This window comes from Macrotis lagotis, chromosome 1 (genome assembly GCF_037893015.1).
Source record: "Macrotis lagotis isolate mMagLag1 chromosome 1, bilby.v1.9.chrom.fasta, whole genome shotgun sequence".
Lineage (NCBI taxonomy): Eukaryota > Metazoa > Chordata > Mammalia > Peramelemorphia > Peramelidae > Macrotis > Macrotis lagotis.
In genome coordinates this window covers 501,465,908-501,481,870 of record NC_133658.1, presented here as the reverse complement: position 1 = coordinate 501,481,870, position 15,963 = coordinate 501,465,908, and the positions used below count along the sequence as shown (strand labels likewise).

At 33.8% G+C, this 15,963-nt stretch overlaps 1 protein-coding gene across 7 annotated transcripts in view; it reads right to left on the bottom strand.

Annotated features, from left to right (window-relative positions):
- TTC3 (tetratricopeptide repeat domain 3) overlaps positions 1 to 15,963 on the bottom strand; it is a 187,913-nt gene that overhangs the window by 32,224 nt on the left and 139,726 nt on the right. For all 7 annotated transcript variants that reach the window (XR_012473988.1, XM_074213971.1, XM_074213968.1 and 4 more), the window contains 5 exons: positions 11,672 to 12,578; positions 9,725 to 9,790; positions 8,047 to 8,196; positions 7,229 to 7,368; positions 241 to 309 (listed from right to left, as the gene is read on the bottom strand). Coding sequence is in view for 6 of the 7 variants with exons in the window: in XM_074213971.1 (XP_074070072.1) it covers positions 241 to 309; positions 7,229 to 7,368; positions 8,047 to 8,196; positions 9,725 to 9,790; positions 11,672 to 12,578 (1,332 nt within the window). In the remaining variant the exon portion in view is untranslated. The remainder of the gene's footprint in view (positions 1 to 240; positions 310 to 7,228; positions 7,369 to 8,046; positions 8,197 to 9,724; positions 9,791 to 11,671; positions 12,579 to 15,963) is intronic.

Genomic DNA, 15,963 nt, shown 5'->3' with positions numbered 1-15,963 from the left:
AAGAATTTACTAAGTACTTAATATGAGTAATAGGTATACAAAGGCAGGAACATAGAGTCCCTCTTCTCAAAGAACTCACATTCTTTTGGGGCAGACCAACATGAAAATAATTAGGTATATATACATATGAAAAACACACATACACAAAAATTAATTTTATCAGGGAAGTTACTGCAGTCATAGGTGTTCAAGTAAAAAACAACATTACTTTAGGCTTTCAATTATTTTTTAAAAACTGACCTGATTTTGAGAAATTGATCCAAGTGTGATGCATACTGTTGATCCTTTTCTTCATTATTCCGTGAATATCTATGAAAAACAGAAAATTAACTTTGAGCCTTGAGATCAAAACAATCTCGAGGTAATTCATCTCAGAGAGGAGAAAGAGACAGAGGCTTCAGTTTTTCTAAAATTTAACCTAAAACATGGATAGCAGATCAAATCATATAATTATATAGACAATAAGAATAATAAAATCACAAAAGAACCGAAGAGATCATTGTATGTACTCTTCTCTTGATTGGGCCTGTGGTGATGGCTATTGTGGCTTTTATTAATAAAGACCATGGAGGTAAATGAGCAAGTGTTAATTATATTTACAAACTTAGCTCATTCACAAATACTTCAAAATAGAACCTGCATTTCAATTTTGTGGTAAACCCATGAGAAATAAGCACACAAAAATAGATTCTCATTGATCTATAAAATATGCAGTACTTTTGCTAATAACAAGAAAATAAAAAAGCTAATGCTTGCTAACACTGCAAACAAAAAACCTGGTCATAGAATGTCAGATAAAAGTCAAGGAAATTTAACACCAAATCGTAAGGTGCTTGACTAGCCACCAAATTATAATTTACTTCTCAATAATTTATTAAACAAGACTAATGAGATGACGTTAACAACATTGTTCTTTTAGAATTTGAAAATGATGGATGTATCTGGTACTGCCAGAGAGGCCTTACAAAATTTTAAGAACAACATTCTCTCTCCACCTTCCATGCCATGAAGATTACTTATGCTAAGAAATAACATTATGGAAAGTCTTCTTTAAAGGATGTTATTTATTTGAAATTTTTGTTCTTTGATTTCAAAATACCTAAAAAATTTTGAAGAGTTTTCTGAGGAAGGGCAATTAAGAATAAAATATTTTTGGGTTTGTTTTTTTTTTTTTGCAAGGCCAGGGGTTTAAGTGGCTTGCCCAAGGCCACATGGCTAGGCAAGTGTTGTGTCTGAGGCTGGATTTGAACTCAGGTATGCCTGACTCCAGGGCTGGTGCTCTATCTACTGCACCACCTAACCACCCCATAGAGTTTTTTTTTAAAAAAACTCTAGTACTCTTAAAAGTTTATGGCATTGCAACACGCAAAGTCTCTATTTAAACTTATCTGTAGTCAAGTAAGTGTTATACATAATGAATCATGCATGTCTTTTTAAAGTATTTTAAAATTTCTATCCTAATTATTTCATTTTTTAACATTTGATATGAGCAATGCCTGCAAAGTTCCCTTTATTTTACATCCAAGAAATACCACTAAATTTATCTTTATCTAAGATACACAATCATGATAATTTTACTATATTTTAATATAAATTAAAATAGAAAATATATGAAAATCAAAGAAAACTATAATTATCTACTGAAGCATTAATTAATCTAATTGGCTTTCTTGCTGTGTTTTATACACAACATACCCCCAATTCCAAAACTTTTAGACTGGCTAAACATGACTGAAATACAATTTCTCCTTATTACACTCTCTCAGAATTCTTTGTTTCCTTGAAAACTCAGCTCAAGTACAACTTTTTACAACAATCAGATACCAAAAATCTATTAAACAATTATTATGGGCAAAGACACAATGAAACAATTTCTATTTTCAAGAATCTTACATCATTATCAAGGAAACATGTTCATGCTCTTTCTCTCTAAAGCATATGTGTGTGTGTGCGTGTGCGCGCACATACACACACACGTACATTTCGAATAATTAGGTTTCATATGAACAAAGAGCATATACCAAGTTGGAGTTACTCTTTTTTTTTTAGTTTTTTTTTTTGCAAGGCAAATGGGGTTAAGTGGCTTGCCCAAGACCACACAGCTAGTTAATTATTAAGTGTCTGAGACTGGATTTGAACCCAGGTACTCCTGACTCCAAGGCCGGTGCTTTATCCACTATGCCACCTAGCTGCCCCCTGGAGTTACTCTTATAATTTTTAATTTTCTTCTAGATTATAGAAATAATTAATATATCCTTTACAAATTGGTTTTGTAACTGTCACAAAATGGTATTTATACATAACATATTTACTGAGTAACACTTTTTTTTCACAGCTAGGTAATTATTAAGTGTCTGAGGCCTGATTTGAACTCAGGTCCTCCAGACTCCAGGGCCAGTGGTCTATCCATTGCACCACCTAGCCACCCCTAAATAACACATTTTTGACAAAATTTAACTGTTTTGAATAACTGTATAAGATTGAAAAGATAGGTTGAAATGTGTAGGGCTAAAAAAAGCTATCCTTTATCCTTTAAGATGTTTATTGAATAGCAGAGTGATATAATCAGATCAACACAAGGAAAATCACTTTGGTAGTTGTGGGGAAAGATTTGAGGTAGAAGCAAACAAGGAGGTTATTGCAATCCTCTAAGTGAAAGGTGATGAAGGTCCAAAGGAAGGTAGTTGCTGTATGACTAGAGAGAAGGGGTTGGATATGAGAGGTGGGGAGGTATGAATGGATGATGTTTTTGTCCTTCATTTTCAAAGGAAACTGTGACAACAGGGAGGTGATGCGAAGATAAGCAAATGAACTGGATTTGAGTGAGGGATGCTATGCTAAAGTTACCAGTCTTACTTTCTCCTCTAGCCATCTGGGTCCAGTGACCAGATGGGAATCAGGACAACTGGAAATGACCCTGGATCTGAGAAATGGATAGGTTTAGTCAATGACTATATATGTGAATTGAGTGCAAATGAGAAATCAAGGGTAACAATGAAGTTGTAATCTGACAGATAGGAAGAATGGTGGTATCCTCAAGAGAAACAGAAAGGCTCACCAAGAGGGTGGATGAATTTGGGGGGAAAGATGGGTTTGGGACTAGTGCTCAGGAGAGATGAGGGCTGAACATAATAGAGTTATCTGCATATAGATAATAATGAAATCCCTGGCAACTGAACAAGTTGCTAGGTCAGGAGAAAACAGAAAGGAAGAGGACAAAGGATATGAACTTTTCTTGACTAGGGGGACAATCTAATAGTACTTGCTTCTTCTCACTCCCTGCCATCCCTTGATCCCTAGGGGTCAATTACTTACTTTTTTGTTTTGCATAAACTTATCTATTAGAGTATACGGTATACAGTGTACACTGTCTCCCTTAATGAAATGTCAGCTGATACACACACACATACACACACACACACACACACACACACACACACACACACACACACACACACACATTTATAATTTATAGCATCTGTTTTTGCAGTAGCAAAGAACTGGAAACAAAGGGAGTTCTAATCAACTGTGGACTGGCTAAAAAAATTATGGTCTATGAATGCATTTCTGATGTAAGAAATAATGAAAAAGATGGTTTCTAAGAAACGTGGGCAGACTTGTATAAACTGATGACAAGTGAAATGAGTAGAAGTAGTAAAACAATTTATACTATAATGATACTGTAAAAAAAAATCAATCATGGATTGATCCATCCACTATCCATCTCCTTACAAAGAGGTGGATAGAGCATCTACCTTAGAGTCAGGAATGCCTGAGTTCAAATCTGGCCTCAGACACTTAATAATTACCTAGCTATGTGGCCTTGGGCAAGTCACTTAACCCCATTTGCCTTGCCAAAAAAAACCCCCAAAACAAACAAAACAAAACCCTAAAAAAACCCTTAAGTGGAAAGGAATAGAGATTCAGTTTTATATGAAATTCTCTTTCTTGTCTTATGAATATCCATGTTCTTTTTTGGTGTTTCAAATCAGAAAAAAGAATTTTTAAAAATAAAGTCATGATATATGTTCTGAATGAATGCAACTGAGCAAAGAAAAAAAATGACACTGGGGACAAAATACTTGCCATATTTTGAGAAAAGATGAAATGGATATTTTAAAATATTATAGTAACTTTAAAGAATTTCTATAACCAGGGGGCAGTTAGGTGGCACAGTGGATGGCCCTGGAGTCAGGAGTACCTGAGTTCAAATCCGGCCTCAGACACATAATAATTACCTAGCTGTGCGGTCTTGGGCAAGCCACTTAACCCCATTTGCCTTGCAAATAAAAAAAAAAAAAACCTAAAAAAAAAGAACTTCTACCACCAGTAAACACCATAATATTCATGAAAAGTTAAGAAATGTAAAACACCATGAATTCAAATTGAAAGATAAGAAATATAAAACACCATGAATTCAAAGTTAAGGAAGTCAGTGAATTTATCAGCAGAAGAGGAACCAACTGTCAAGAAAGCTTCAGGGCTAGTCCCTGAATGGTAAAGCTGAAACTCAGTGATATCTATGGTTTGAAAGTGGTAGCCTTTAAGATACCTGTTACTTTTTGCCTCTCTTGGTGTGAGAGGAAAAAAGGTGAAAGAAAAGAGGCTTCACTTGTCTGATTGGCTAACAGTTCCCTGCATGACAGAGAATTCTAATGAGGGAAGAACTGGTTGTTTTTTCTCCATTTCCCAGAGAAAGTTTAACTACTAAGCTCTGGTTCTTGGGCTTAAAAGAGGGGTGGGGAACCTTTTTTTTCCTGCCAAGGGCCATTTGGATATTTCAAATCATTTGAGAGCTATATTTAGTCAAATCATTAATTAATGCACCCCTAAAAACCTCCTAAATTTGTTGCATTTTGAGTCTCACCTTGGTAATGCCAGACCAATACAGTCAGCAGGTAGAGATTCTTCACCTCTGGCTAATGGTGTCTTTATTAAGAAATTCATATTGTGTAAGTGGGAATTACACTGATGACAGCAAGAGATATAATGAAAATTAGGAGAGTATGTTTTCTCATCACCAGGTGAATCCTAGGACCTTGTAGTTACATGATAACCAATTTTCTGTTCTAATTCTGACTTGTCAGGTTAAGCAAGTTGAGATAATTGAAGTGTGTGTGTGTCTGTGTGTGTGTGTGTGTGTGTGTGTGTGAGAGAGAGAGAGAGAGAGAGAGAGAGAGAGAGAGAGGGAGGGAGGGAGGAAGGGGTCTAATTTTGAATATAAGTAAATTTAAGAATGTAGTTTTAAATCATTTGTTTGGAAATATGTAAACATGATACAAAAAAGAAGCTTATACTTTGAACTGTTAACGATAAAAAAATAATAAATGAACCACTATAAAAATGGAATAATAAAGAGGTAACATGTCTTGAGTATAAATAATAATTCCATTCTGGAAAATTCCTGCATAAAATTATTACCATCCTGTTTTGATGTGGCCCTTGAAAGCATAGTCCTCAGTTAATTAGTTAACAGCTAATAATTAGCACAACACTGTGCTAAATGCTGGGATATATACAAAGAAAAGCAAAAACTGTCCCTTTCCTCATGGAGCTGACAGTTTTACGAATGAGGGAGACAATTCACTGACCAGGTAGGGGAGTACAATGCCTTCAAAGATGAGAACTTGTATACCCGAAGGTTACTTCTTATTGCTTTTGAATCTTTGAGGTCCTCTGAGAATGATTCAGGCTGTCTTACTATGTGTAATAAAACAGGATATCAAACTGTGTATTAATCCAAAGTCTGGGGATTCATCAGCAAACTACATTGTGGCATATATCCTAGTTAGGTACCTAAGTGATTGTTAAATGATTTGAGGTAGACAGTGTGATATTTGCAAGGTCAGTCATATCTAACTGGTATAATCATTTTATGTGGCAGGAATGGGAGGGGTCCTAGGTAACATCTGCCTATGCTTAAACTAATGCCCTTTATCAGTTTATCCCATATATAATATCATTAAATTAAATATCCATTCCTTTGCACTTCTTTGTTCAAAATCACTATCTGACTAGATGGTGCAGAGACTAGAGTCCTGAGTTCAAATGCAGATTCAAGCATTCACTAACTGTACGAACCTGGGAAAGTCACTTAACACTGTTTGCCTCTGTCTCCTCATCTATAAAATAAGCTAGAATAGGAAATGGCAAACCACTACAGTATCTTTGCCAGGAAAATCCCAACCGAGGTCACCAAGATTTGGATATAATTAAATCATTAATATTTATCATGAATTAGTTATTTTAGCCCCTTTTTCAAGATGTGAATATGATATATATATATACATACATACACATGTCAAGTTCTGATTAAACAGAGAAATAGGCTCAGAACAGGTGCTATACCAGAATGCATGTAAAAGAGGAAGCTTGGATGTAGGTGGAAAAAAATAAGACATGGGAAAGAAGGTAAAATTTTCTTTAGACAGAAAATTCTAAAGATAAATAACCTACTTCACAATTCTGTTTAGGGATGATCTAGGAAATACTGTGTTCCTCAAATCATAATCACAATTTCAGTAATTTTGGGGACAGAAGAGAAAAATAATATGTATGTGACATATATTTAGGAAAGAATTTTATGACTGGAAAAGATATATACATTTAAGTTAAGAGATTTTTGAACTGGAGGAAGTTCTTAGTCCAATCATTTTGCAGATGAGGAAACTAAGGTTATGTAACATCTCTAAGGGAAAACTGAGATTCAGAGTGAATTAGGAATTACTGACTTGTACAAGGTGGCAGTACTAGAATTAGAACCCAGGACTCCAGTTTCCTAGTATATTGCTCTTATTATACCTAACTTCCTTTCTAGAAAGGGTATCGGGGGCAGCTAGGTGGCGCAGTGCATAGAGCACTGGCCCTGGAGTCAGGAGTACCTGAGTTCAAATCCAGCCTCAGACACTTAGTAATTACCTAGCTGTGTGGCCTTCGACAAGCCACTTAACCCCAATGCCTTGCAAAAAAACTAAAAAAAAAAAGGGTATTCTATATTCAGTTAATGTTTAAAATTAGTTGGGAAAATTTTCAAGATATTATACCAAAATAATTATGAAATTAAATAGTGCTAGGGAAAATGAATCTACATAATATATATATATATATATATATATATATATATATATATATATATATATATATATATATATATATATAGTTTATACAAATACTTTTCTTTTAAGTAATATCAATGAATGCATGGTCATTTTTTAGCCTTGATACTTACATTTCATTGGTAACTGTAAGCTTTTTAACTTTATTTTTTAGGGTTTTTAATTTTTCTTGACTTTCTTTTTTTTCCTGTTGCCATTTTTTCATTTCTATTTCCAAATCTTGATGGAACCAATTCAATTCAGTCTTAGAAATCTATGATCAAAGATTAAATTAATGGCACAGTTGATTTAAACAACACTTGACAACATAATATAAAGACATTTGACTTTCATTAAACTGAAAACTTGACATGTATAATTTTCTTTTAATGTAATCCTATAAACTCTTGTAAATTTGGACTAAGATAGTAAAAAAAGCTTCCTAGGATCTATCTTAGCTGGTCTACATGGTCTGCCTAACCTTGTTTATCATTGTGTTTAGCATCATTCTACAAGTGCTAATGTGGTATTTGTGTTTAAAAAAATTATTGCTATATTATTTTTAGACCACTCTCATTTCTGAATAGATCCCTTTCTCCCTTTCCCCTTACTTAATGAGCCCAGTCCTTTGTAATGAAGAATTGAAAGGCGGAAGGGAGGAGCATTTCAATCAAACTGATCAACACAACTGATTTGACAGTATGTGTAATATCCCACATCTATCATCCCCAGTCTCTGCAAACAAGGGAGGAAGATGTATTTTCTCAATTTCTTTAGGACCACGACTAATGCCATTAAACTGCTACTGCTTAAGATACTATTACGGTATTATAGAAGAAAACTTAGATGGGACGTATCAAGAGCATTTAAAAAATCAATATTCTAAAAACTTTGTGGAGACTTGGGCAACTACAGTTGTCTTGTCTTACAATGTCTTGAATGGAAAAATTACCTCATTTTCTTCTGCTGTTCTTTTCAGTTTTTCTTCCAGTTCTCTTATCTCCTCTGTACTTCTACATTTTATCTGTTCATATTTTTCCCTTGCTTCTTTAAGTTGTTCTTGTAAAACCTGATGTTCCTTTTCCATTCGTAAAATATCACCCTACAATTAAATCGTGAAATTAAAAAACACCCACTCTCAGGATGATGAATTCGGTAGTTCTAGATCTAAAGAATGTCTGTTCCATGCTGGTTAACCTTCATATCCGGAGGTAACTGAACTAGTAAAATTTAACCAGAGCCTTGGCAACTAGCTTTCAGGACTTGGCAACTAGTTTTCAAGGGGACCATTCTGCTATAAGAAAACTAGCCTAAGACAACTTTATTCTGGTGATTCCTACAGACAAATATATTCAGTTTACTTATGAATGCTTTAAAATAATTTGAGGGATACAAATATGAGGACTACAGTCCATTAGTGAGTCCTGCAGTGCTAAATTTTGATACCTGTGGTTTTTATGATTTTTATTCAGTTAAATTATATAATGAAGTTTTAGAGAACATTGTCTAAATCACCGGGGAATATAACATTTTCTTTTCTTTTTTTTTTTGCAAGGCAATGGGGTTAAGTGGCTTCCCCAAGGCCATACAACTAGGCAATTACTAAGTGTCTGAGGCCGGATTTGAACTCAGGCCCTCCTAACTCCAGGGCTGGTGCTCTATCCACTGTGCCACCTAGCTGCCCTGAATGTCATGTTTTCTTAATACAATTAACTAACATCAAGATTTCCTTTTAAAAAAACCAAACAATTGAAGCTTTGGGCTTATCATCCAGAATTATGTTCAATGTCTGTGAGATGTAGGTTTCTTATTTTTATTAGCTGTAGTAAAATAGCTATGTCAAAAAAAAAAACCTTAAGAAATCTGAACTTTAGAATATGTGCTGTAATTTTCATTAAGACAACTGCCATGTGTTTCATCTACTTCAATTAAAAACAGTGGTTTGTACACAAATTATCCAGGTTATTCAGGTTAATATTAAATGTTATTTATAGGGTTTATGTCCAAAAAGATATTAAATAAAATTGTGTTTTATGTTAAAGAGAAATTTTGTCACTTGCTAAATACATAAAACTACTAAAAAAATCCTATATATTAACTCAAATCTCACTTCCCCATACCCACTGAAATATAATGATTGAATACTATTATTACTAAGAAAAAATGCAAATCAGACAAAGACCAAATTAAAATATTAACAAGGCTATCCATTATTCTAATTAATTTTCATTCCATTTTTTAAACAGAAAATGAAGATTTACAAATACTTTATCAACACTTCTCATACAAAATAAGACTGTATAAAGTTTTTTGTAATTCAAAATTATTCTCTTGTATTGTAACTCTTGCATCTATTGAAGTTTAATTATAATGTCATCATTATTAATAACAATAGTTATCTAGATCAATATGGTAATATCTAGTTCCTTTATTTCTTTTCAAACACAAACTCTTTGATGCAGTAGATAAGAGCACTGACTCTGGAGTCAGGAGAATCTGAATTCAAATATGACCCAGACACTTAATAATTGCCTACCTGTGTGACCCTGGGCAAGTCACAACTCCAATGCCTTAAATAAATAAAATGAAAAAATAAAAAATCTTTTCAAACAAACCCATTTTGGACTTACTTGCTGTGTTTCAAACGGACCAAAAGGCATTGTATTAACCTCCTGGTGCATTAATTCTGTTTTCACCTGTTGTATAACACAAACATCAGTTATTTAAAAATTGTTGAAAATGATATTTCCCTCAATTTAACAAAGTATATTAATTTCCAAACTAAGATTAATTTTTCCCTTAACCAGTAATAACAGATGAACAAGAAGTGTAACAGAAGCAGCAACTTGGATGTTGATCTAAGAAAGACTTTACATTGGCTGCTTCTGGTTTCATGGTCTAAATCTTAACCTTTGGAGTAGAAATATGGTTTATGGTGCTTTTTATTCCTTATAGAATGACTAACTTATAGAGCAATTTTTTTTTTGGTTTGGTTTTCATAGCTTCATGATTCTTATTAATGCAATTTAAACACTGTAACTAGCAAAAGAGAGGCAATATGCTGTGGTAGAGAGCAAGCCTGCCTGAGAGGTAGATAGGGAGCCAAGTCTTGCTTCTAACACAACACTGACCATGAGGCCTAGGGGAAGAATATTACCCTCTCAGTGCTCTGGACAGCACTCTAAGGACAAGGGCTTTTTGTGTATTCATCATGGATTCCTCAGAATTATGTTTTAAATGCACTAAATAAAATATACAGCATGACAAAGGAAACCAATTATATGAAATGATTATCAAAATATTAAAAAAACTAAAACAAATTCATAGACTCCAAATTAAGAATACCTGCCCTAATACTATATGTTGCAGAGAAGGGGAAAAACTGCCAGTAAAATCAGGTCAAAGTCCTACTTAGAGCAGTTACAGTAGAGGAAACAGTTGAATGAATTAGACAATTTACTGCAAAAATCAGACAGAATTTTCTTAATTCAATATTTAGTTAATGTTATGAGTCATTGAATTACATTTCTCAATGTTTTATTTCAGAAATGTGATATGTGTGTGTGTGTGTGTGTGTGTGTTTTAGCAAAGTAATATGTTTCTTTTGTAAAATAAAAAAGCTTCCACAATAACTAGTCAAAATTAAGGGATTGACTTTTAAAAAAAGAGTTGCAGTCAGAAGAACTTTTTAAAAAAGATTTTCAAATATACTTAAGAATATGGAAACTTTGCTATATTTTATTAAATAACAATACTGAATTTAAATTCATGAAAATTAACTAACTGGAAAACTTAGAAATAATAAATAAAATGAGAGTGATAAGATTAAAAGGTTCTGTCAATTTCAATTATTTATATGTCCAAAGTTTAGTTTTTTTAAACTTTTGTTTCAACCCATAGTACTTAAGATGCTCAGTTAAAAATTTGCAAGCTTTTTTATTTTTTCTTGGAAAAAAATTTTCTCTTTAATACAAGGCCAGGAATAATTCAAGTTTTGTTTGTTTTGTTTTTTTAAAAATTAGGTTTAGTTCAACTTCTACACTTATAAAAATTATTTTATGTCTGTGAATTGAGAACTAGTAATAATGAGAACTATTATTGGAAAACTCTGCAAAAACATTTTGGTTTATTACTTGAATAGATCTAAGATTTTATAAAGTTCAATAGTTCCTTCAATTATGCAGACCACATGTCTCATTAAATAGACTATTTTGTGGGTTTACTTTGGCCAGAAGAATTAATCTTATGGTAGCCAACAGCAGGTGGGCTGCTAAAACAATAGTCACAAAAACAAAGTAACCTTAAAGGTATCAACCTTTCAAAGAATTTTAAAAGTCTTGAAGAAAACTGTAAATATTGATGGACTCATTCCCCTTTCTTCTGGTAGCATTTTTAAGTCATTCTAAAGAAGTAGTTTTATTTTTCTTAAATATTCTAAAGCAGAAAATTCTAATTACCAATATAGTTTCACAACCCCTAATCAGATTATTCTGAAACTTGTTGAAGATAAACTGACAGGGGACAAATTTAGTGTGTTCAATAATACCAACAGACTCTTTCCTAATTTAATATCTTACCTGTATGGCAACCATTCGTATACATGGAATATTTTTAATGACAGTATTTTTCATTTCTGCTTCCAGTTTACTAGTACCAAAATCACAATGATCATTATTTCTAACGTATGCCTCTTTTCCAGTATTATCTTTATAAATGTCTGACTTTACAGTTGTTTTCTGAATGTTCTGATGGATCTGTTTTTCACAAGCAAGTTTACCAGAGGAACATACTTTTTCAGGTATTGGTCTTTCAGTATTCACAAGATTAGCCTCATAACTGTCATGGCTATAATTATCTCTTCTGTTAGTATCTGCAATAGGAGGCATAGCTGACACCAGTGGCATTTTTCTTTTTGTTTGGTAATCAGAAGACATATCAGATACAGTTGTATATATATTAATGCACTGAGATGACTGTGGCAACATATTAGCATAAGACACTGATATGTTACTGGTGTCAAATGCTTGATTAGGAAAAACTGTATTAAGAGGAATATATGGTATATAACTTGTGGTTACAAACTTTGCAGCTCTATTTGCTTTTTTTTTATTTTTAGATGCGTGTATGAAAGAATTATTAGATACTGGTTTAAATTCCTTAGCTGTTGGATTCAACTGTGGTTTAAGCTGGGAAGCATTTTTCTGAGAGCATGGAGAGGACTTTGAGTCTTTCTCCTCCAAGCTAGTACTTTCTTCTTCTGCAGTTCCAGTGGTCTTATTTTTCTTAAGTTGAACAGCATTTTTCATCAATCCAATATAATTGTCTATCATAACAAAACGAAGAGAATCCAAGAGAAAAGATTTTAAGCCTCCTGCCTCCTCCACAATCTTCCTAGTTTCTTCAGGAAAATGTTCATATTCTCCAATCAATAACTTGTCATCAATTTCCAAAGGGCCATGTTCTTCCAGGATCTGAGAAAAATAGCTTTAAAAAATATTTTAAGGTTATTATAGAAAGTACTTTCCATTCATAAGCTTTATTTAAATGTTTGAAAGAAGCAGTATTTCTTCAACCACTCCCACAACTATTAAAAAATCCTATCTCCTGTGGAATAGCTCCAAGAATCACATAATCACCTTTTTTTTTGAGAAATGAGAATAAAATGAAAATATCATACAAACAATAATACAAAATCCTGTTTCACAACCCCTAATCAGATTATTCTAAAACTTGCTTAAGATAAACTAACAGGGGACATATTTAATGTGTTCAATAATACCAATAGACTCTTTCCTAATTTAATATCTTACCTGTATGGCAACCATTAGTATACATGGAATAAAAAAAAAATCCTGTTTCACCCACCTTCTAGGCTTTAGAAAACAAATTTCTTAATAGTTATCTGAACTGAAGATTAAACATTAATGAATAATTATGCTGTCAAACATAAATTCAACTGCCCTCAAAATATAAAAAGGTACTAATTAAAAAAGGGAAAATCCACTGAAGTAAAGAAAAGGTAAGACAATAAGTTACAAATTACAATCACCAGGAAACTGAATTCCCAGTTGCCTAACAAGAAACTTAGTACCTCTTATTACACAGTTTCTAAGTTCCTTCAATTCCTGCCTTTACATAAGGGCAATCCCACCTACATTCTACTGTTCCCTTGAATACCCATACCTCTGTATCTTGTGCTCAAGTCCTGCTGAACAGAGTTTGAGGACATTAGTGCACCTTGGTGCAGACCGGTCATACTATAAATTCAAGCCATATAATCTGAACGAGGTCCTTCCTGCTAAGGCAATCCTTGGGACTCCTGCTGAACTGGTTGTCAGTTCCACTGCCCAAGGCATTGGCATGGTTAGAATTTACTTCATCTCAACTCTCAGAATTCTTAGTTTCCTTCAAGACTCACCCTAAATATCCTCTTCTACATGAGGCCTTTCCTGATTCATTTAGTTGATAATGTTTTACCCACAAATCACTTTGTCCTCTCTGGGTAGAGTATAAAAGCCCCTTTCCAGCAGGGATGGTTTTTACTGCTGTAATTTTCTCCCCAGTGCCTAGTACCAGGCCTGTCACAAAGTGGGTAATTAATAAACTTAGGTTTACTGCCAGTCTCCATTAGTGGAGAATGTATGGTGATTCATACATTCTGGATGGAATTATTTGCAATTTAAGAAATAATTTAGGATTACTAGAGCCAAGTAGTTCTGACCATTCAAACCTGTCTCCCTTCCCAGATCTGGTCTTCTCCTAACCTGTTTCAGACTTAGATATGCCCTCTTTTCCCTTTGTTTGCCTCAAACTCAATAGAGTTTTCTTTCTTATGTTTTACTTTCAATTGAAGACTGACATCACTATAAGAAAGGATATCATTTAGAAGTGGTTCTTTAGGGAAAAATTCATTGAAAAGTACTTTGTTAACTCAATAGTAATAATAGCAGACATTTATACAACACATGAAGGTTAATTGTATACATATTCTCTTTAAATCTGAACAACTAGCCAGTGATGAATATATTATCCTCATTTAATGAGGATGAGGAAAACGGAGGTTCAGAGAAATCTTTACTTAGTGTCTGAGAAAAGATTTGAAACCAGCTCTTCTGGACCTTAGATCCAACACATTATCTACTACAAACTAGGGAAATACTCTGCCAAAAGTGAACACAAAATGGTTTTAAGCAGTTAGGAAGCCACTGTTACATAGCTAACACTGTGGATTTTTTTTTAATAGACAATGTACTGATTACAAATGAACTATATTTAAAACTATATTTAGGATTGCAATACAGAAAGCCTAGCTTCCTTTTCTCCTATTCTTCTTTTGAATAAAGTCTAGTCCTTATATCAAGTCTATCGCTCCTTTAATCCATCTTTTAGAAATAGCTAACAAACTTAAAAAAAATCACAGACATGACCATGCTACTCCCCAACTCAAGAATATAGCATGACTCCCTTTTTTGGTTCTCAAATAACAAAAACTCCCTTGCTTGTTTCTTTATTTTGCTGCAAGGCAATGGGGTTAAGGTACTTCCCCCCCAAGATCACACAGCTAGGTAATTATTAAGTAACAGAGACCAGATTTGAACTCGGGTCCTCCTAACTCCAGGGCCGGTGCTCTATCCACTGTACAACCTAACTGCCCCCTTGCTTTGTTTTTAAAGACCTCCCATAATTTGGTTTCAACCTACCTTTCCAGAGTTACTGCATATGACTTTCCTTTTTGTACCTTAGGTTCCATCAACGTATATGACATTCCATTTCCCATCTCTGTGCCAGGATATTTCCTACAGGTGGAAAGCACTCCTTCTTCCTTATTCCTACCCAAGTTTTATTCAAAATTGCTTGATTACCATATCCTACAGGAAGGATACTTAAATGCCTTCAGTTCCTAGTGTCCTATGTTCAGAAATTATTCTACTGCTACTCTAAGTGTGTGTGTGTGTATGTGTGTGTGTGTGTGTGTGTGTGTGTGTGTGTGTGTGTATTTAAAATTTCAATTTCCATGTAGATGTTGGTTTTCTCCACTGAATGTTTTCCCCCTGAGAGCAGAGAACAGGGGGCTACTAGTTGGCACAGTAGAAACAGCACTAGACCTGGAGTCAGGAGGACTTGAGTTCAAATCTGGCCTCAGTCACCTGATATTTACTAGGTATGTGACCTTGGGCAAGTCACTTAATCCCACTGCCTCACAACCCTTCTTCCCCCAGGAAGAGAGAGAGAGAGAGAGAGAGAGAGAGAGAGAGAGAGAGAGAGAGAGAGAGAGAGAGAGAAAGAGAGAGAATGTTCCTTTCTTGTGTTGGTATCCTCAGTTTTCATTACAGTGTTTAACATTGGTAAGTATTTAATACTTGTTGAATATTTCAATTTCAAAGAAAATCTTAGATGGTTTGACAAATTCTTTAAGCCAAGGCTCAGATTAAAAAATATTGTGTTATAGGAGAAGAGCTAACAGAAACTTGAATAAAAGGCTGAGTTCTTTTTTATTTTTGGTCAACTTTATGCATTCCTGTTTTTTTTTAAAATAGTAGAATCACATGAAATAAACTATTACTAATGCAGAATGAATGCAGGCAATAACTTTTCTCTTTCAAAAGAAAATTGGAATCTTTACAGAATCACAGAGTGTTAGCACTGGAAGAGGACCTTAAATGTTATTTTATTTTATATTTTCCAATTACATGCAAAGATATTATTCAACATTCATCTTTTTTGCAAGATTTTGAGTTCCACAATTTTATCTCCCTCCTTTCCCTCCCCCCGCCCCAAGACAGTGAGTATTCTGATATAGGTTATACATGCACAATCATGCTTAACATATTTCCATATTAGTCATGTTGAGAAAGAAGAATCAGAACAA